The following is a 23,609-nucleotide window of genomic DNA, read 5'->3' on the forward strand; positions in this document are numbered from 1 at the left end:
ACATGTTGGATCTGACCAAACTTCATAAAAATCAACATTTGTAAATACATGTATCTGAATATGAAAAATGAATATTTGAACATCAAAATCTTTATTCCTACTCAGTCCTACAAAGAACATAAAACTAAGTCTTTATAAATGTTTTAAAATACCTGAACATATGAATGGAAATGCCACAGACTTCATTCCCTGTTTATCAGCTTCGATAAGGCAGTTTTCAACTGATTCTTGTATAAGATGTAACCCTTGATAGTCTGAATAATCTCCAGCCAAAATAGAGCAATTAACACGAATTACTTTCTTGATTCTTTTCAAATTGCCTGACCCAGTTGTGTAGCACTCAGATAATTGTAAATTAGAACTTCTTAACCATTTTTCAACTTTGCCTGCATAAGTCTTTCCAGCAACGTCATCAATACACTTCTCAACTCTACCTCCAGAGCTAACAATACAATCAACATCTGTTTTGAGAATATCACTACAGTAAATGTGCACAGATACTTCTTTAAAGTAAAAAGTTTTTTTTTCACTGTAATATTCTTCATGAACTTCTGCCTTAACCCTTTCTACATTTTTAACTAACTCATCCAAAGCTTTAAGATCAAGACCCATGATTTCAATTTGCATCTCCTTTTCATCATTGACGTATCTTATAGAAGAATCTGTCTGCTTATTCAAACACAATGTTTCAACTTTTTTCATCACTTCAAGAGATGCGAAATGAATTTCCTTGACTTGTAGTTGACTAACCTTTTCTTTAAAGGAGTAAAATCTATCTTTCACATAGGCTTCTTTGTCTTTTTTGCATATAAGAGTAATTGTGTTCTCAGATGATGTTAATAGCTGAGACAGAAAACCCTTGTCTGTAAGATGTTTAATTTCTTCAGCATAAAACATCATTAATTTAGTCTTTTCATCTTTGGTGATTGGAATTTGCATAGTAACCTCTTCATCAGAAATCTTAAAGTGTGAATCATCATATTCCATTTCTTCAGATAGACTTTCCTTGGGAAGGTTTGGAAAATTCTCCTCTAAATATTCCTCAAATCTTAATATGCTTTCAAATGAGCCTGAAACATTCATCTGTAATTTACCATCTCCTCTGTTTTCAGTAATCTTTACACTATAAACATCTTCAACTTGAATTTTCCAGGTGTTATAAAATTTTCTGAAAGACTCTTTTAACAGGTGATCTACAATACCTTGATTAAGCTCAGCAGATACTTCAGAACTTTCCTAGAAAGATGAAATGAAGTAAGAATTAAGAACGATAATGAGGAAAGGACATAATGCAATCTTTACATAATAACTGACCAAAAGAAAATTAAGATCAGGATCAATGGCAATGAATTCTTCATTGTGTATCCTCAAAGATTTACTATTGAATGTCAAAAAAAATTGACTTGAAATTGCCAAAGTCTACACAAATATAATATTCTATTTATCACACATCTAAAATAACATTTGGTTTATCATAAGGCTGAAAGAGTGTAATTTTTGGTTGATGCATGTAATGCTAATTAGCACCCTTTAAAGCTATGTTGTATATAAGGCAAATGACATTATATCCAAGTGAAATTACACTAGTGTAATATTGTCTTATTAAAAAAGTTGATCCTGCATTGTGGCTTATGCAATAAAAAAAAAAGATAATTACCCATGTTAAGAAGTTGAACCAAATATAGAATGTATTGGCCTTGATCCTAATTCTGATCAAGTTAAAATTGTTACTTAAATCTAGCATTAATTATACATTCTTAAGCATGTTTCTCTGCAAATCAGCATTTTTCACATTTTGTTAACATACCATGTTATTTTAACTGATTACAGCGATGAAAACAAGAAATGTGGAACGACACATATGCCCTTCTTTATAGCCCTTGGCTCACATTATTGGTAATTTTGTCAGAGAAACTTGCCATAAATGGGTACATTGAAGTATTCAATTATGGAAAAAAGAAAATAATGAAGACTTTGCGATAAATAGTTTTCAAGATAATGAGACATTTAAGGCCCCTGTGACCTTGACCTTTGACCTAGTGGCCACAAAATCAATAGCTGTCACTTACTAGTATGATGATCAATCAATATTAGAAATATGAAAACTTTGTGATGAATAGTTTTCAAGATAATAAGCAGAAATTATTCTGACATTTAAGGCCCCTGTGATCTAGTGAGCCCAAAAGCAATAGGGGTCATCTGTTGGTTATGACCAATCGCTATGTGAAATATGAAAACTTTGTGATAATTATCTTTCAACATAATGAGCTGATATCCTCTACCATTCAAAGACCCTGTGACCTTGACCTTGTGATCTCAAAATCAATAGGGGTCATCTACTAGTTAAAGCCAATCAATATGTGAAATATGAATACTTTGTGATAAATAGTAACCAAGACAAGAGGGCCATGATCGCCCTGAGTCGCTCACCAGAAACAACTTCAGTGTTGGAATGTTAATATTTCCTAATATTAAATTTAAGCATAGAATATGTTTAAACAATAATTTGAAGAAATGCCATGACCTGGGGCATTTAAGCTTTAGCTTAAATGGGGCTAATCAAATTAATATGAGCAAACTTGATAAAAAAAACTACCTAAGAATGCTACAAAGTTTGGTGATCATCTATCAATTATTTCAGTAGGAAATGATGTTTGAATTTTTTTCTATTTTTAGCTTTAGTGGCCCCTTTCAGACAAAGTTTGGTGATCATCCATCAGTTAGTTCTGTAGAAGAAGATATCTAATGTTTTTTTCTATTTTTAGCTATAAAGATAAACGTGAGTAAACTTGATAAAACACTACCTGAGAATGTTACAGACAAAGTTTGGTGATCATCCATCCATTAGTTCTGTAGAAGAAGATGTTTAAAGGTTTTTCTATTTTTAGCCCTAGTGACCCCTAAAAGGGGCCAATCAAATTAATATGAGCAAAGTTGATAAAACACTACCCGAGAATGCTACAGACAAAGTTTGGTGATCATCCATCAATTAGTTATGTAGAAATAGACATTTAAAGTTTTTCTTTTTTTAGCTTATGGGGCCCCTAAAAGGGGCCAATCAAATTCATATGAGCAAACTTGATAAAAGACTACCCAAGAATGCTACAGACAAAGTTTGGTGATCATCCATCAATTAGTTCTGTAGAAAAAGACATTTAAAGGTATTTCTATTTTTAGCTTTTGCGGCCCCTAAAAGGGGCCAATCAAAATAATATTAGCAAACTTGATAAAAGACTACCCAAGCATGCTACAGACAAACTTTGGTGATCATGTATCAATTAGTTTTCTAGAAATAGACATTAAACGGAATTTCTATTTTTAGCATTAGCGGCCCCTAAAAGGGGCCAATCAAATAAACATGAGTAAACTTGATAAAACACTACCTGAGAATGCTACAGACAAAGTTTGGTCATCATCCATCAATTAGTTCTGTAGAAATAGACATTTAAAGGTATTTCTATCTTGAGCTTAAGCGGCCCCTTAAAGAGGCCAATCAAATTCTTATGAGCAAATTTGATAAAAGACTACCCAAGAATGCTACAGACAAAGTTTGGTGATCATCCATCCATTAGTTCTGTAGAAGAAGATGTTTAAAAGTGTTTCTATTTTTAGCCCTAGTGACCCCTAAAAGGGGCCAATCAAAATAATATGAGCAAACTTGATGAAAGACTACCCAAGAATGCTACAGACAAAGTTTGGTGATCATCCATCCATTAGTTCTGTAGAAAAAGATGTTTAAAGGTTTTTCTATTTTTAGCTCTGCTGACCCCTAAAAGGGGCCAATTGGAATGACATGAGCAAATTCAAGTGTGACTGTCACAAGGATGCTACAGACCAAATTTGAAGTAAATCTGCCCAGTAGTTTCAGAGAAGAAGACGATTGTTGACGCATGATGACGGAAGCCGGAGCATCCCCCTTTGATACTAATAGCTCACCCTGAGCCTTCGGCTCTGGTGAGCTAATAATAAGCGGAAATCATATTAACATTCAAGGCCTCTGTGACATTGACCTTTGGCCTAGTAAACCCAAAATCAACAAGAGGGCCATGATGGCCCTGAAGTCGCTCACCTGTATATAGGAAACCCCCCCCCCCCCCCGCCCCGTAGCGGGCCAGTTTAAACCCCAGGCTTTTATTTGAACAAACTTGTAGACACACATCTAAGCTCTAGCTGGTCAATTATTTTTTTTACACATATAGTTAAAAACAATGGCACACCTGGGGCAGGGCCAGTTTGGACCCAAGGGCTTTTATTTGAACAATCTTTGTAGACACTTACTAGAAAATGTTTCATGCTTAATATCTGAACTCTAGCTATTCGGATTTTTGGAAGAAGATTTTTAAGTTTTTGCTATACACATATAAGGAATCAATGACCCCCAGGCTGGGGCCAATTTTGACCCCAGGGCTTTTATTTGAACAAACTTTGTAGACACTTACTAGAAGTTGTTTCATGCTTAATATCTAAACTCTAGCTATTTGTTTTTTTTTTTAAAGAAGATTTTTTAAGTTTTTGTTTTACACATATAAGGAAAATCAATGTCCCCTGGGGCGGGGCCAATTTTGACCCCAGGGCTTTTATTTGAACAAACTTTGTAGACACTCACTAGAAGATGCTTTGTGCTTAATATCTAAACTCTAGCTATTTGAGTTTTTTCAAAGAAGATTTTTTAAGTTTTTGCTATACACATATAAGGAAAATCAATGACCCCGGGGCAGGGCCAATTTTGACCCCAGGGCTCTTATTTGAACAAACTTTGAAGACATCCATTTGAACATGTTTTATGCTAAATATCTTAGCTCTAGCTCTTTGGGTTCTTTAAAAGAAGATTTTTAAGTTTTTACTATTATGCATATAGGGAAAATCAATGACCCCCGGGGCCGGGCCAATTTTGACCCCAGGGCTTTTATTTGAACAAACTTGGTAAACATCCATTAGAACATGTTTCATGCTAAATTTCTTAGCTCTAGCTTTTTGGGTTCTCTAAAAGAAGATTTTTTAAGTCTTTACAATATGCATAAAGGGAAAATCAATGAACCCCTGGGGCGGGGGAAAGTTTTGACCCCAAGGCTTTTATTTGAACAAACTTGGTAGACACTCACTAGAAGATGTTTCATGCCAAATATCTAAGCTCTAGCTCTTTGGGTTTTTTAGAAGAAGATATTTAAAGTTTTTTGCATGGAATTAAATTCTTTGAACAATTTTCAAAGGTGACCACCAAAGGAACATTCCTGTGAAGTTTGGATGAAATTGGCTTAGTGGTTTATGAGGAGATGTCATTTAAAGTAAAAGTTTACGGACGCCGGACGGCCGGACGAAAAGCGATCACAAAAGCTCATCCTGTCACTTTGTGACAGGTGAGCTAATAAAGATCATCTACTAGTAATGACTAATCAATATGTGAAATATGAAGATTTTGTGATGAATTGTAACCAAGATAATGAGCGGAAACCATTCTGACATTTAAGGCCCCTGTGACCTTGACCTTTGATCAAGTGACCAAAAAATCAATAGGGGTCATCTACTAGTTATGACAATTCAATATGTGAAATATTAAGACTTTGTGATAAATAGTTTTCAAAGATAATCAGCGGAAACCATATGGTCTACTGACAGACAGACCGACGGACCGACAGACAGACCGACATTAGCAAAACAATATACCCCATCTTCTTTGAAGGGGGGCATAAAAAATGGGTGAAAGACATAAAAGGCCGAGACCACATGTTATTGCAGTATACCAAATATCAAGAGGCTGTGATAAGTAGTTGCCATGAAAACTGTTAGGAAAATTTCCTAACATTGCCCATTAATGTCAAAAATTTAATTTAGTTTGTAAATAAGAAGTCGATAATTAACAGTCCTGAAATCAAATCCCACATTATGGGAACAAATGCCAATTAATGGTAATGCTGTATGTCGGATAACAGGAAGTGGATAAGGGACAGACCTGAAATTTAATTCCATGGTATGGGACATTGTGTTGATGGCTGTATGCCAAATATCAAGAGGCTGTGATAAATAGTTGCTGAGAAAACTGTTACTAAGTTTCCTACCATTACCCATTAATGTCAAAAATTTATCTAAGTCCCTAAACAGGAAGTGGATGAGCGTCAGACCTGAAATCGAAATCCCACAGTATGGGACTATGTGTCAATGCTTTATGCCAAATTTCAAGAGGTTGTGGTAATTAGTTGCTGAGAAAACTGTTACAAACTTTTTTCCTCGCCTGCCCACAGACCGCCTGCCCACCCACTGCCCTACATTCACCATACCATAACCCGGGTTTGCACCTGTGTAACCCTGCTAATGAAATGATCCTGACTATTCCTTTGTTTACACAGGAACAGATGCTAGTTCCATGGTATTATAGGAGGCACATTTGCTCACAGACACAAAAGTAATATTAGAAATACACAAATTTGTTTAAGGCTTTTCAAAAGTTATCAAAAAATCAACTTTGATTTCATGAATAATTTGCTAACTACTGACACATAAAATATATATATGAATAGATTGATTTGAACACAAATCTAAGTTTTAATAATACTTGCAGATAAGTAGTTTAGTTAATTTAAATATCATGCCTAACATAAATTGCACCTTCTATGTCAACTGGCCTTAAAACAATATTTTTATCTGGAAAACAATGGCAATATGACAAATAAGGTGATCAGGAACTTTAATATTTTTGTTTTGGCACTGCTAAAATTTTAGAGATGTGCAGCTGCTTAGATAAAATTAAGAGGTCCAAATTTTATCAATCTTCTGTCCTTTAAAACAACAAGCTCAGACATTTGAAAGCTCTAAATTTTCATGAGTTTTACTTGAAATGTAGGAAAAGAACAAAATCCTCTCTAAGCTATGTTTTGTGGAAGTATATAGTGTATACCATATGTTCTTGCTGTTTTTCTGTTCCCTCATGTTCTGTTATTGCTCCATTCTGTTGGACAGCTCCTGTATTGCTATTTATGTTAGTTTGGCTTACAGCTCCTGCCTGGTTGACAGCTTTGGTTTGGCCAACATTTCCTGTCTGGCTGACAGCTTTGGTTTGGCCAAAAGATTTGGTTTTGTTGACAAATTCTGTCTGTTCCTCTGAAGAATGTTCTATTTCTTTTTGAACTTTCACCTGTTGTCATTTAAAGACAAATCAATAAAGAATGCAATAAAGACTTTCTTCAAAACATGTGTAAATAATCAATAGAGAAAGGCAAGGAGAGGCATTTAGAAAAAAAAAAAGGTGTTGAAATAAACTCATTGAGGTTGGGGAGCAGTCCATATATAGTACATAGTAAGATTGGGGTGCAATCCATATATAGTACATAGTGCAGTCTATCGACACAAAGATTTCAATTGGCTCTCAAAGACCTCATTACTGCATTAACTCTTGCTTAATGCTGTTTTCTGTAGTTAACTCTCCAGATTACTGTAGTATGTCACTTAGATTTCACCTGAGCACAGTTCAACTGCTGCATCTTTCCTGGACATGCTGTCAAGCAGTTTACTTGTAATAGTGCCTTCACTTTTGCAAAGAACTGATCATTCAAAAAGACCGATTCCTCCCAAAAAATTGCCCCCTGTCTTTGCAGTGGTAGACATTTGCCACATGATATGTTTGTAAAAGGCGGACATTTGCCCCCTTTTATAAAAAGTCTAAAGGGCGGACATTTGCCCCTATATATACAAGAGTCACTTATGTTTTCTATATATAACGGTTCTGCCAATCAATCTAATAAGTTAGAAGTAAATTTAGTGATCTGAAATAAGTGTTGGTTTTATTTAATGCATTATATCATTATTTTTATATCTTTCAGTTTACCCCCCCACCAACTCGCTTTGTTTGTTTTTGTAAATGAGCAATAAAATGTGGAAAATGAATACCATTCATGGCTATTTTTGCAGTGAAATATGTCTCAACTTTTTTTTTAATATTAATGTCGCATCAGGGATCTATATTGCTTTTTATATATATTCCGTCTGTATATGAATAAAAAACTTTAATGGCTGAAGGAAAAAGTATTATCTTTCCTACCTGTTTAGCAACATTTGGCAGTTGCCATTCACTCTTAGAGATAAAGTCTTCAATTGCCTTTTTAACTGCATTCACATCTTCCATTTGCTCACCAACTAATTTTATCTTTATAGAACTCTCCGGTCTCGACTGTGATTCTTTTCTCCATTCTCTGGAAGCTAATAAATTAAGACATTAGGCCAATTTTATAGCATACATCACTCATTTCAGAAACTATTCAAAAGATATAATTTTTCAAAATTATTACTTATATGCTCAATTCAAATAATATATTGGCATGTTTTATTTTAGATTTATTGAAAAGACATAAAGATATATATAGTAATCATAAAACAAGCTATCATTTGCGAAAAATTCAATGCCAAAGCATAGTATAGTACTAAATATAAGTAGGAAAAAATGTGGTTTATCATTTACTTGTATAAATTAATCTACAATGGTAAAAGTCAAACAGATATCAAGGTTCAGAAAGAAAGAAGATTTTTAAGTGTTCAAAATTTATCTCAAGTCTTATAAATAAAACTATGTGTTTAAGTATTGAGGTCAATTTGACCCCAGAGGCCATAATATGAACAATCTTGTTACAGGTCAACTAAGTAATGACTCTCATGCAAGAAAAATATATATAAAATTTATTTCATATGATTTCTTCTGGTTGTCATTGGTACCTGATTGCTGAGCAAAATCATATATTTAATCATATTAGAATAATATAAAATTACCTCCAAAAAAAGATGCGAGCAAACTTTTTTGTTGCAACAGTCTTGATTCAATATTAGAAAAACCATCTTTATCCCCGGCCACAATAGTCACATTTGATAAATATTTGTAGAGGCGACTTGGATATTTGTCTGTTGGCATGTTGTAAACTGTGTCAATAATAGCCACTGACTGAACCCCAAAGGATAATGGTAACTCTACAAACATAATTCAAATACACATAAATAAATTCTACAAATGTCTAAGCATTAATACTGATTAACCATACAGTAAGAAACCTTACAAAAGGGCCATGATGGCCCTGAAGTCTCTCACCTCAATGGTGTTTCATGATTAGTATGTAAACTCTAGCTCTTGAGGTTTTTTAAAAGAAGATTTTTTAAGTTTTTACTATACACATATAAAAGGAAAATCAATGATCCCCCCCCCCCCCGGCAAGGTTAATTTTAACTTAAGGGCTTTTATTTATTTGAACAAACTTGGTAGACACCCATTAGAAGATGTTTCATGCTAAACATCTAAGCTCTAGCTCATTGGGTTTTTTAAAAGAAGACTTTCTAAGTTTTTACTATACACATATAGTTAAAAACAATGACACCCTGGGGTGGGGCCAGTTTTGACCCAAGGGCTTTTATTTGAACTATCTTTGTAGACACTTACTAGAAGATGCTTCATGCTCTAGCTATTCAGGTTTTTTCAAAGAAGATTTTTAAGTTTTTGCTTTACACATAAAAGGAAAATCAATGTCCCACAGGGCGGGCCAATTTTGACACCAGGGCTTTTATATGAACAAACTTTGTAGACACTCACTAGAAGATATTTCATGCTTAGTATCTAAACTATAGCTATTTGAGTTTTTTAAAAGAAGATTTTTTAAGTTTATGCTATACACATATGTGTCATGGAATGCAAAAATGGAGTTTCTTGACCAAATATTTGATTTTCACTTTTTTTAATTTTCTGAATCTATGAAATATCAGGAGTAATTCCTGAAAATTTGAAGGTCGTGTCTTTCTTATTTACAAAGATATACATAATTTTGTGAGTATGGTGTCCAGTAAGTAATTAACAAGAGGGCCATGATAGCCCTGAGGTCGCTCACCTGTAATATGCCCCCCCCCCCCGGCCAATTTTTATTACCGCAAGGGCTTTTTATTTGAACAGACTTGGTAGACACCGCATAAGAGATGTTTTCATGGCTAAACATGTAAGTTCTCAGCTCATTGGGTTTTTTTAAAAAGAAAGATTTTTTTAAGTTTTTTTTACTATCACATATAGTTAAAAACAATGACACCCTGGGGCCAGGGCCCAGTTTTGGGACCCCCGGGCTTTTATTTGAACAAAACTTTGTAGATTATTTACCTTAAAGATGTTTCATGTATAATATCTAAAACTCAAGCTATTTGGGTTTTTTCAAAAGAAAGATTTTTAAGTTTTTGCTCACTATACACATATAAGGAAAAATCAATATGACCTCCCGGGGCGGGGCCAGTTTTGACCCCAGGGCTTTTTATTTTGAACATACTTGGTAGAACATACCCCATTAGAAAATGTTTCAATGCTAAATATCTTAGCTCTAGCTCTTTTGAGTTCTTTAAAAAGAAAGATTTTTTTAAGTTTTTACTTAAATGCATATAGGGAAAATCAATGACCCCCTGGGGCGGGGCCAATTTTGACCCAGGGCCTTTTTATTTGAACAAATCTTGGTAGACACTCATAGAAAGATGTTTTCATGCTAAATATCTAAGCTCTAGCTTCTTTAACGGTTCTTTAAAAGAAGATTTTTTTTAAGTTTTTTACTATATGCATATAGGGGAAAATCAATGACCCCCCGGGGCGGGGCCAATTTTGACCCCCAGGGCTTTTTTATTTGAACAAACCTTGGTAGACACTCACTAAGAAAGATATTTCATGTCAAATATCTTAGCTTCTAGCTCTTTGGGTTCTTTAAAAGAAGAAATTTTTTAAGTTTTTTACTATATGCATATAGGGAAAATCTATGACCCCCTGGGGGCAGGGCCCAATTTTGACCTCAGGGCTTTTATTTGAACAAACTTGGGTAAGACACTGCATTAGAAGATGTTTCATGCTAAATATCTAGCTCTAGCTCTTTGGGTTCTTTAAAAGAAGATTTTTAAGTTTTTACTATATGCAATATAGGGAAAATCAATGACCCCCTGGGGCGGGGCCAATTTTGACGCCCAGGGCTTTTTATTTGAACAAACTTGGTAAGACATTCACTAGAAGATGTTTCATGCCAAATATCTAACCTGCTAGCTTTACAGTTTTCTTTAAAAGAAGATTTTTTAAGTTTTTACTATATGCATATAGGGAAAATCAATGACCCCCCGGGCCGGGGCCAATTTTTGACCCCAGGGCTTTTATTTGAACAAACTTGGTAGAACACTCCTAGAAGATGTTTCATGCCAAATATCCTTAGCTCTAGCTCTTTGGGTTCTTTAAAGAAAGAATTTTTTTTAAGCTTTTACTATATGCATATAGGGAAAATCAATGACCCCCTGGGGCAGGCCAATTTTTGACCCTAAGGGCTTTTAATTTGAACAAACTTGGTAGACACTCATTAGAAGATGTTCATGCCCAAATATCTAAGCCTCTAGCTCTTACGGTTTCTTTAAAAGAAGATATTTAAAGATTTTTCTTTCGGTTGCCATGGCAACCAGAGTTCTGCATGAAATGGAATTCTTTGACAGCATCTTGATAGAGCTTTCATACAAAGAGTTAATTCCTGCAAGTTTGCATTAACATCTGGCCTTGCGGTATCATAAGAAGATGTCCTTAAGAATATTTAAAATGTGGACGGAACCGACAGACGAGGACGGCCATTTGGTTGGCCATCCTAAAAAGCTCACCTGCAGACTTTGTGCAAGGTGAGCTAAAAAATACACATAAAAATCTATGATCTTTGGTTTTTGTCATCGCTGCACGCATGAGGAAAACAACTTTTTGAAAGCTAAAATGAATTTTGTAAAAAAAAAATTGTTTTTTGTTATTAAAGTTAATAAAAGGTTGTAGAATATTTTTGGAATACAGCCACCATAATTAAAGCATCATTTACATTATGTTGCCTAGCAACAGACCTATTCCTGGGTTCTTCCTGGCCTTTTTCGTGTAAAAAATTATGTGCTAGGTTTATTTTATAACACTTGCAACTATCAATACAAAATATATTTTCTTTCACAATGATAAATGGTTCTATTGCATTTCTACAGTGTTAACAGGAAATATTACTGTTGAGAAATATGCATAATACAACTTCAAAAGAAACAACAAGCAGTGTCTATTTATCATTCATTTATTACTTTTATTCAGATATTTACACTGACAGCAGACAACAGTTATATATATAACAGTAAATGAAAGATGACTCAAGTATAAATCATCTCAAAGGTAGTAAACACTAAATAAAGGGCATCATTACAACAAATACAACATGAAGGAAGCTATGATTTCTGTTACCTAAGCAACCATGGAATATTCTAAATTTTTTGTAATTTTATTTTTGTAAATATACAAAATTTCTTGGTAAAATACAGCTAACAAAAGCAGCAGAAATAAATAAATTTTCAATAAAATTATAAACAATTGCCTATTTAATTTACTTTTCAATAATTTTCCATTGAAGATAATAACATACAATCCATGTTCTGTACACTTGACTAAGCGTTAGTAAGTCATGCAAATTTTAGCAGAACTCAGTAATTTTTGCCATGTATATTGGCTATGTATGTTTTTACAATAACCAAATAAGCATTTGATCAATCACTGTTACTTTCCATATTACATAAATATACATATCTGCTGTAATAACTGATTTACATAATACCTAAGCAATAAGTAAAAATTAATCATTGTTGCCAAGCATACCACAATATCTTCCTTAATTTCTTCTTTCAATTTTTTACAAATTTTTAAGTTTGATTTTAAATTAAAAGAATCTGCAAAAATACCAAATGAAACAAAGCAGCATGATTTACAAAAAAAAATTACAACTATTTAAACTGCAAATACAAATCTTAATAATAGTTCTTGGATCAAAGTATCCTTAAACTCACTTTACTATATAGGTTTTGAATTTATAATAATAATATACATAATTTCATAAAAAGTATGTTCAGTAACATCTGGTGTTAACTACACTGTTTTCACAACAAAGTAAGGACTTTGAATTTGGCTAGCATCATATTTAATTAAAATGACATAAAGATAATTCCTACAAAAAAATGTTCCTTACTTAAAACTGTCTCTGCATATAATTAAGTTGCTTAGCAACCAATGAATAATTATTATTTTTTTATAAATTTCTCAATTTCCCAATTTTGTCAGGCATACAGGAGATTACAACTTAGTTACAAAATAGCAATTTGTGCTATTATAAAACAAGAGGGCCATGATGGCCCTGGATCGCTCACCTGACACAACCGCATCCAAGCAATGTCTTAAACACGCATCATGACCAAGTTTGATGCGACTGAGTCAAACATGTGACCTCTAGTGTGTTATAAAGATTTTTCCATATTTGGGCAATGTGACCTAATTTTTGACCGGACATGACCCATATTCAAACTTGACCTAGAAATCATCAAAACAACCTTCCTGACCAATTTCCAGGAAATTTGGATCAAAACTGCAGCCACTAGAGTGTTAAAAAGATTTTTCTATTTTTAGCTCCTGTGACCTAGTTTTTGACCCGACATGACCAATCTTAGCACTTGACCCAGAAAACATCAAAACAACATTCTTGACAAATTTCAAGAATATTTGAATCAAAGCTGCAGCCACTAGAGTGTAAACAAGCTTTTTCTATTTTTAGCTCCTGTGACCTAGTTTTTGACCTGAGATGACCCATCTTCGAACTTGACCTAGAAATCATCAAAACAACCTTCCTGACAAATTTCCAGAATATTTGAATCAATACTGCAGCCACTAGAGTGTTAACAAGCTTTTTCTATTCTTAGCTCCTGTGACCTAGTTTTTGACCGGAGATAACCCATCTTCGAACTTGACCTAGAAATCATCAAAACAACCTTCCTGACAAATTTCAAGAATATTTGGATGAAAACTGCAGCCCCTAATGCGTTAACAAGCTTTTCTATTTTTAGCTCCTGTGACCTAGTTTTTGACCGGAGATGACCCATCTTCCAACTTGACTTAGATATCATCAAAACAACCTTCTTGACAAATTTCCAGAATATTTAGATGAAAACTGCAGCCACTAGAGTATAAACAAGCTTTTTCTATTTTTAGCTCCTGTGACCTAGTTTTTGACCTGAGATGACCCATCTTCGAACTTGACCTAGAAATCATCAAAACAACCTTTCTGACAAATTTCCAGAATGTTTGGATGAAAACTGCAACCATTAGAGTGTTAACAAGCTTTTTCTATTTTTAGCTCCTGTGACCTAGTTTTTGACTAGACATGACCCATCTTCGAACTTGACCTAGAAATGATAAAAACAACCTTCCTGACAAATTTCCAGAATATTTGGATGAAAACTGCAGCCTATAGAGTGTTAACAAGCTTTTTCTATTTTTAGCTCCTGTGACCTAGTTTTTGACCGGACATGACCCATCTTCGAACTTGACCTAGAAATCATCAAAACAACCTTCCTGACAAATTTCCAGAATATTTGGATGAAAAACTGCAGCCACTAGAGTGTTAACAAGCTTTTTCTATTTTTAGCTCCTGTGACCTAGTTTTTGACGCGGAGATGACCCATCTTCGAACTTGACCTAGATATCATCAAAACAACCTTTCCTGACAAATTTCAAGAATATTTGGATGAAAACTGCAGCCACTAGAGTGTTAACAAGCTTTTTCTATTTTTAGCTCCTGTGACCTAGTTTTTGACCGGAGATGACCCATCTTCGAACTTGACCTAGATATCATTAAAACAACCTTTCTGACAAATTTCCAGAATATTTGGATGAAAACTGCAGCCTCTAGAGTATAAACAAGCTTTTTCTATTTTTAACTCCAGTGACCTAGTTTTTGACCCGAGATAACCCATCTTCGAACTCGATCTGTATTTCTTTGAGACAAACATTCTGACAAAGTTTGATGATGATCAAATCAAAACTGTGACTGCTAGACTGTTAACAACCCAATTATTAGAGTGTTAACAAGCTTTTTCTATTTTTAGCTCCTGTGACCTAGTTTTTGACCGGAGATGACCCATCTTCGAACTTGACCTAGATATCAATAAAACAACCTTCCTGACAAATTTCCAGAATATTTGGATGAAAACTGCAGCCTCTAGAGTGTTAACAAGGTTTTTCTATTTTTAGCTCCTGTGACCTAGTTTTTGACCCGAGATAACCCATCTTCGAACTTGATCTGTATTTCATTGAGACACACATTCTGACAAAGTTTGATGATGATCCAATCAAAACTGTGACTGCTAGACTGTTAACAACCCAATTGTTGACGACGCACGACGCCGGACATAGCCCCATCACTATACCTCACCTTGACCACTTCGTGGTCAGGTGAGCTAAAAATGAAAACAATACCACAAATAATGTGTAACTGAAATTAATAAGGTATTCAGAGAACAGCCTGCCTCACCATTCCTTAATAATATAAATTAAAAATGATACTTCTAATATCATGTTCACAACATTTATTTTCAGGTACATTTAAGGTTCTATATTTTGATATTTTATAACTTAGTGATGATTATTTTTCAATTATAGAGTTACAATGTGATCAAACATATAAAGTATTTTTATTATGATGCATCTGTTTAAAATCCTTCCCAACTGAAGGGAATATTGGTTCATTTGGTTGCCTAGCTACCATTGAATATTCTTGATTTTGCTGCTTCTTTTAACAATTTTAAGGATTGGTGATAATTTACAATGTGATTCTACACTAATATCAACATAAAAATTCAACTGACCTATCATTGTTATAGATAAAGTATTTTTCATATTCTACAACAGTTACTATAAAATGTTTAAAATTTGACAACAAGTACTGAAGCTTAATGTTACTTTACATTTTCATACAGTCATTTTCAATCTAGATCAAAGCTTAAGATCAGTTGACAGTTGATCAATTCATAACATGCATAGGTTCAATAGAATTCTATAACTTAGAGTAAAATGACAAATGTTGTATTACACTAAACTTAATCTAATAAACATTTTGTAAAAATGATGGAAATTAGTAACTGGTAAACTGGCATCCAAAAATAATATAGGCAGCCATTAATTAATATCTATGCATCAATGATCCACATACTTGTTAATATAGCATTAGTCCTTAGAGCACCAGTTATGCAACACACTTGCAGTCTTATCTTATGAAGCATCTACTTGTATCATAAGCTATATTTGAAATGATAAAAATAATGACAGTCCATACATGACCACTATGTTATAAGAACTCCAATTATACTCAAGAGTAAAATACTGCTCTTTCTCTTTCCACCTTTTTCACATTTTGTCAATCTCCAACTTTGTTTCTGTTTTCGAGATAACTGGTTTTGGCCACACAGTATTTTAGCCATGTCAGATTTGAAGAACTGCCCAATTTGTTCAAATAGATACTAATGTCTTGCTGCATCATTACTGTACTTCAGATAAAAGACCTCTGGGAGGCAATTGTTTCAGTAAATACATTTTTACCTCCACAGAATTAATATATTCTTTACATGTTATAACACATGGCTCCATTGCACTTGCACAAAAATGGTGGTATTTGGATAACAGTTTGAGGGCTTAACTTAAGAAATGACTTCCTAGGGATTTTCTGGATCATCTATAAGCTGTAGGATATTGTGCCCATATCTTGATGACTTCAGGACAGTACACTTAGGCAACCTGTTGCATAGTTTTTCACTTTCCAGATATAAAAGTACCAAGCATGTTGAGACTGACACTTCCATGAAGTCCTAAAATACATATAAATTGGAAATTTAAAAAGTTTGCATAGGATATAAATAGTACTTAAGTAAATAATACTTAAAATTAAGATTATATTTAGCTGAATATTCCTTTTGCAACTGAAAATACTATAGCATAGGAGAACAAGAGCACCGCTAGGCGGAGCATTATATGCCCGAAAGTATTTTTTTTTTTAGTAAGGATGACCTTAACCGTTGACCTTTTGACCCCAAAATCAATAGGGGTCTTCTACCCAATATGGACAATCATCCTATGAAGTTTGAACATTGTGGGCCAAATGGAACTTAACATATGCTCCGGCAACTGTTTTCAGTATCAAGGTAATAGTGACCTTCACTTTTGACCCCAAAATCAACAGGGGTCTTCTACCCAATATGGACAATCATCCTATGAAGTTTGAACATTGTGGGTCAAATGGAACTTAAGTTATGCGTGGAAACATATTTTTCAGTATCAATGTAATAGTGACCTTCACCTTTGACCTTGTGACCCCAAAATCAATAGGGGTCTTCTACCCAATATGGACAATCATCCTATGAAGTTTGAACATTGTGGGTCGAATGGAACTTAAGTTATGCTCTATAAACTGTTTTCAGTTATAAGGTAATAGTGACCTTGACCTTTGACCTTTTGACCCCAAAATCAATAGGGGTCTTCTACCCAATATGGACAATCATCCTATGTAGTTTGAACATTGTGGGCCAATTGGAACTTAAGTTATGCTCCGGAAACTGTTTTCAGTATCAAGGTCATAGTGACCTTGACCTTTGACCTTGTGACCCCAAAATCAATAGGGGTCTTCTTCCCAATATGGACAATCATCCTATGAAGTTTGAACATTGTGGGTCGAATGGAACTTAAGTTATGCTCTGGAAACTGTTTTCAGTTATAAGGTAATAGTGACCTTGCCCTTTGACCTTTTGACCCCAAAATCAATAGGGGTCTTCTACCCAATATGGACAATCATCCTATGAAGTTTGAATATTGTGGGCCAATTGGAACTTAAGTTATGCTCCGGAAACTGTTTTCAGTATCAAGGTCAAAGTGACCTTGACCTTTGACCTTGTGACCGCAAAATCAATAGGGGTCTTCTTCCCAATATGGACAATCATCCTATGAAGTTTGAACATTGTGGGTCGAATGGAACTTAAGTTATGCTCCGGAAACCGTTTTCAGTTTTAAGGTAATAGTGACCTTGACCTTTGACCTTTTGACCCCAAAATCAATAGGGGTCTTCTACCCAATATGGACAATCATCCTATGAAGTTTGAACATTGTGGGTCAATTGGAACTTAAGTTATGCTCCGGAAACTGTTTTCAGTATCAAGGTCATAGTGACCTTGACCTTTGACCTTGTGACCCCAAAATCAATAGGGGTCTTCTTCCCAATATGGACAATCATCCTATGAAGTTTGAACATTGTGGGTCGAATGGAACTTAAGTTATGCTCCGGAAACCATTTTCAGTTTTAAGGTAATAGTGACCTTGACCTTTGACCTTTTGACCCCAAAATCAATAGGGGTCTTCTACCCAATATGGACAATCATCCTATGAAGTTTTAACATTGTGGGCCAAATGGAACTTAAGTTATGCTCCGGAAACCAAATTGCTAACGGACGGACGGACGTACGGACGGACGGACGGACGGACAGACAGACGGACGCCAGGGGGTATAACATAATATGCCCTTTCGGGCATATAATAATAATAAAATTCATGACAAAGGAACACATCTGACAAGAAAAAATATATAAATCTACCTTGATAATATTTTTAAACATGTTTTTTACAATATGCACATGAAAAAATATGTCAAAAAATGTTATGGGCAGGGCAAACTAACCTGATCCCTCTACACAAACACCAAACACATGAAACTTCCTTGGTGTCCTAAAACATATTGGACCACCCGGTTGAGAATGATGGGAAAAGTGCACTTGTTGGGCATAATCCCAAGGGTTGGAGTACTTTACATCAAGAGTGCATGGTGAAGTGCCTGAAATGTACAGTAGTTCAATTTGTAAATTATGTTTTATTGATATACAGTTTTTAAAATTTATAGAACAGTCAGATTTTCCTGAGGTCCTCAAGTTTTGCTAATAAGGCACCTGCAGATATGATTCCTTTAATATGTATCCTTTCTAGAAAGCTTGTCATAGGGCTGTGACATTTTTTAATTAAGTAGTCTAGTTGTGTCAATGAAAAAATATATGCCTATGCACTCATTCAACACCCTGGACATTTATTGAGTCTGGTTATGAGAAATTATGGAAACTGCAACATCTCCATATTTTTAATTTTAAAGATCTGAAAAATTTAAACAACTCAAACAATGGAGCCAGAGATATATTTTCACTTTTGGGATACAAGTTTTCAACAGCTCAATTTTTTATTCTCATACATGTACTGTACAGTACTGTATGCATGGAAGAAAGTAAAGATTAAAATTCTTGAAAATCTTAAATTTCCTCACTTTGATGATTGTTTTATCTAAGAGATTAATTACATAAATTTTGGTTTTAATTGCTTTGAGTAAATAATTACTTGGCTGCCATTTTCCATGTTGCTATCAACAAACCGTTGTCCAGGAACTGCAATTGTTTCTACTTCCGGGTACAATTATTTTCCGATAAAATACATATTTAAGCAAAAATACTAGAAAAAATAAATACTCACCTAACCCGAATAATCCAGTTATATATAATTTTTGTCAAAACAGACGTTGTCAGTGTAAAATATTCTTTAAAACACCGAAAAACATCGAATCAATTCACCAATATTTCATCAACAATCAATGTCAGATGACGTAATCAGTTGTCCTCGTAAAAATCTTTTCCCGTGATAATTTTACTTGCTGTCATAGGATGAACGGTAGCAAATTATTTTTGCCGTTGATTACTCTGTATGAATCAGGACCCCATGTGCTGACAAGTCATTTATTATATAATTAAGCGCTGTTTTACTGCCAGATGAACGGAAAAATAATGAGGAAAAAATGGCGTCAAAGATCTCGCATTTTCTCGATAATGACGTCAACGTCAAGAAGCCCCATTTTTGCATTCCACTACACATATAAGGAAAATGAATGACCCCCGGGGCTTTTATTTAAACAAACTTTGTAGACACTCACTAGAAGATGTTTCATGCTTAGTATCTAAACTCTAGCTATTTTGGTTTTTCCAAAGAACATTTTTTAAGTTTTTACTATATGCATAAAAGAAAAATCAATGACCGCCTGGGGCCGGGCCAATTTTGACCCCAGGGCTTTTATTTGAACAAACTTGGTAGACACTCACCAGAAGATGTTTCATGCAAAATATCTAAGCTCTAGCTCTTTGGGTTTTTAGAAGAAGATATTTAAAGTTTTTTCTTTTGGTTGCCATGGCAACCAGAGTTCTGCATGGAATTAAATTCTTTGAACAATTTTTAAAGGTGACCACCAAAGGAACATTCCTGTGAAGTTTAGATGAAATTGGCTTAGTGGTTTATGAGGAGATGTCATTTAAAGTAAACGTTTACAGACAGACGCCGGACTGACTATGGACGGACGGACGGACGCCGGACGAAAAGCGATCACAAAAGCTCACCCTCTCACTTTGTGACGGGTGAGCTAAAAACGGATATTGTGGACATTGTTAGATTGAAGTAAGTCTTAGTCATTCATTTGATAGGTACTATAACGTTTTCATAGTTCTCTGTAACAAGTATTGTGAAACCTAAATGCTCTAACCTGACCCATGTGGGTCAAAATGGGGAACCATCATTTTATAGTTTAAAAGGAGAAAAGTTTTGATCCTGAGACTGCTTAGACATTTTAGAATATTGAAAGAAAAACTCAATCAAAGAAATGAAAATTTTGCCTTTGTCTCCCTTTAAACATATCACCCATTCAAGTATTGTGAACATTCCTTACGCATTTCAAAAGATAGACTACAAAAGTAAAGGAAATTAAAAATAAAATTCAAATATCATTCATACAGTTATACCTTTTGAACAATAAACATGAACACTTGTGATGAACATTTTCTCGCAATGATTCACCATCTCAAGAACAGCCTTTTCCAAGTCTTTCTGTGTGGTACCACATCCAATTAGTAATAGCCATTGTGTTGGGCAATTCATACTTCCAGCTGTAACAGATAAAAGATGTTGAAATCTATATTACAACAAACATGTAAAGTTGTAATCTTGAACTTGGAAAATGTGGGTTTTTGCCAAGTTTAAATTATAAAGGCCAAAATACAATCTGAACTTCTTTTATGTAGATCTAATGACGACTGTATATGTTTGGCCTTCTTTATAATTCAGGTTTCCAAGAAAACTATTTTTAGCCATGCAATTAAACCAGTTTTTACATAGGCATTAGAAAATTGTACCAAAATACTATTATCCATGGAAGTTAAACAAATTGTTGATTTTTGTTAGAAAAAAAATATTTGAAGTAATTTTTAACAAATTAACTTGAAATAATAGTCAATTCTTAATGGGCAAGATAATTGCTAAATCGTGAAATTGCTTATTCAGTGTAGGTTTTTCAAGGATTAAAATTAGAAACCACACCACTTTCAAAATTATGAAAGCTTGCCGATCATTGACTGTGTAAAATGTCACCAGAAATGGTATTTGGTCATGGTCAGAACTAAAAGCTGAGCATTATTTAACACTGATTTTAATCAGGTTGGGACAAATATAAATGTATTTTGTTAAAATCATTTCATTAATTATCATTTTGAAGGTAAAATTCTTGAAATTTGCTAAATTGACTATAACTTTGTTATAAATGAATGAATTTGTTCAATACTTTGACAAAATAACAACTAAAATAGATCTGACATATTCATGTATGACCTTGGTCTTTTAACAATCAAGGGAAAACATGAAACTTTAAAAACCTTTGAAAACCCTTTACCACAATGTTCTGCCTCTAATATGTTTATGTTTGGATAAGTCAACATTGAATCATAAATATTTTAAATGATGTACCTTCCATCTCAGGCATAAATTGAACTTTCACAAATTTTCCTGAAGGATTGGTCTGAAGATGACGCTCCATAACAACAGTGTAGTTTATTCTGTTATCATTTGAAGACAGAATTTCTGCATCATCTAAATTCCAATATAAAAAGCAAATGTTAACAATGAGCAAACGATTTTTTGTAACACATGATTGTATACCCCCATTATGGAAATATTGCATAGTCTTCTTATCTGTAATATTTGTAAAGAACAAGACTGTTAACATAGTTGCTGTTACATTCATATTCTGCTCTCACTGAAATGCAATTGATTGTAAGCACAATGTTGTATTTTACATAAATGAAAAGGCCTACTTAATCTACAATTAAACAGAGACAAACAAAATCCCTAAAGAAATCCAAACACGGCATAATTGAAAATATTGCAGGCTCAGTTTGATTGAGCCTGTTTAAACACATTTTTCAATACTAGAAATGTGTCATCATGCCACGGATGCCCCCGCATGCAGCCAAAATTTCAGATGTTATTATATTTAGTTCCAAATTTGTTTGCACAAATTATTGTTTTCATTTTAAGTTCAAAGCCCTTAAAACTTTTCAATGTTAACACAAACCATTTTTCATACAATGTTCAAGGCACTGAAATTATTCAGTCTTATCCTTTTGAAAATAGCATATTTCATATTTGTAGCCAAAATAATGGCTACATACATTTCCACTAAAGTATGAGTGCTGAAACTGAAAGTTCAAAATTTTTTCCAATATTCAAGAAAGATAAGTTTGTCCAAAATCATTGAACCACGACCAAATTCGAAACTTAAACTGCCTATTCCTAAGATGTATCTATATTATTTTCAAAGTGAAAGGGACATAACTCTGCCAAAAAATCATCGAACCATGACCTAATTCCAACTTGACCTGCCCATTCCTTTGACATATCCATATGTCAAATTTGAGTTGAATATTTAACACTGTTGGGTAGATAATGAACAGAAACTGTAAATTTCATATTTTTTTCAAAGTGAAAAGGGCATTAATCTGCCAAAAATTATTGAACCATGACCAAATTCGAACTTGACCTTGGCATTCCAAAAAAATATCCATATGTCAAATTTGAGTTGAATGTGTTTGTACTGTTGGGGAGATAATAAACAGAAATTGAAAATTTCATATTATTTTCAAAGTAAAAGGAGCATAAACTCGCCAAAAATCATCGAACCATGACCAAATTCAAACTTGACCTGTATTTTCTCCATGACATATCCATAATGTCAAATTTGAGTTGAATGTGTGTACCGTTGGGGAGATAATGAACGGAAACTGAAAATTTCATATTATTTTCAAAGTAAAAGGGGCATAACTCTGCCAAAAATCATCGAATCATGACCAAAATTCGAACTTGACCCGTATTTTCTCATGACATATCCATATGTCAAATTTGAGTTGAATGTGTTGTACCGTTGGGGAGATAATGAACGGAAACTGAAAATTTCATATTATTTTCAAAGTAAAAGGGGCAAACTCTGCCAAAAATCATCGAATCATGACCAAATTCGAACTTGACCCGTATTTTTCTCATGACATATCCATATGTCAAATTTGAGTTGAATGTGTTGTACCGTTGGGGGGAATAATGAACGGAAACTGAAAATTTCATATTATTTTCAAAGTAAAAGGGGCATAACTCTGCCAAAAAATCATCGAATCATAACCAAATTCGAACTTGACCCGTATTTTTCTCATGACATATCCATATGTCAAATTTGAGTTTGAATGTGTTGTTACAGTTGGGGAGATAATGAATGGAAACTGAAAATTTCATATTGTTTTCAAAGTAAAAGGGGCATAACTCTGCCAAAAATCGTTGAACCATGACCAAATTCGAAACTTGACCTGTATTTTCTCATGACATATCCATATGTCAAATTTGAGTTGAATGTGTGTTGTACCGT

At 34.0% G+C, this 23,609-nt stretch overlaps 1 protein-coding gene and 3 long non-coding RNA genes across 4 annotated transcripts in view; 1 reads left to right on the forward strand and 3 right to left on the reverse strand.

Moving 5' to 3' along the window:
- Positions 1 to 21,849, reverse strand: part of LOC132740404 (uncharacterized) — a 34,358-nt gene extending 12,509 nt beyond the window's left edge. The window contains exons 1-6 of the mRNA XM_060728299.1: positions 21,665 to 21,849; positions 20,668 to 20,811; positions 8,755 to 8,949; positions 8,033 to 8,190; positions 6,893 to 7,129; positions 153 to 1,236 (exon numbers count right to left, since the gene is read on the reverse strand). Of these exons, the coding sequence (XP_060584282.1) occupies positions 153 to 1,236; positions 6,893 to 7,129; positions 8,033 to 8,190; positions 8,755 to 8,949; positions 20,668 to 20,811; positions 21,665 to 21,734 (1,888 nt within the window). The 5' untranslated portion in view covers positions 21,735 to 21,849. The remainder of the gene's footprint in view (positions 1 to 152; positions 1,237 to 6,892; positions 7,130 to 8,032; positions 8,191 to 8,754; positions 8,950 to 20,667; positions 20,812 to 21,664) is intronic.
- LOC132740391 (uncharacterized) lies at positions 14,534 to 19,767 on the reverse strand. Its single transcript, XR_009627150.1, has 3 exons — positions 19,358 to 19,767; positions 18,525 to 18,677; positions 14,534 to 16,668 (listed from the first exon to the last, which is right to left on the reverse strand). It is a non-coding gene; the product is annotated as an uncharacterized LOC132740391 (long non-coding RNA).
- Positions 16,801 to 18,303, reverse strand: LOC132740384 (uncharacterized). The gene is made up of 2 exons (XR_009627149.1): positions 18,172 to 18,303; positions 16,801 to 17,875 (listed from the first exon to the last, which is right to left on the reverse strand). It is a non-coding gene; the product is annotated as an uncharacterized LOC132740384 (long non-coding RNA).
- LOC132740397 (uncharacterized) lies at positions 17,812 to 18,394 on the forward strand. The gene is made up of 2 exons (XR_009627154.1): positions 17,812 to 17,864; positions 18,155 to 18,394. It is a non-coding gene; the product is annotated as an uncharacterized LOC132740397 (long non-coding RNA).
- Positions 21,850 to 23,609: the final 1,760 nt, after the last annotated feature.

Source organism: Ruditapes philippinarum, unplaced genomic scaffold (genome assembly GCF_026571515.1).
Source record: "Ruditapes philippinarum isolate M1 unplaced genomic scaffold, ASM2657151v2 ctg2386_1_1_1_1, whole genome shotgun sequence".
In the NCBI taxonomy this organism is placed as follows: Eukaryota; Metazoa; Mollusca; class Bivalvia; order Venerida; family Veneridae; genus Ruditapes; species Ruditapes philippinarum.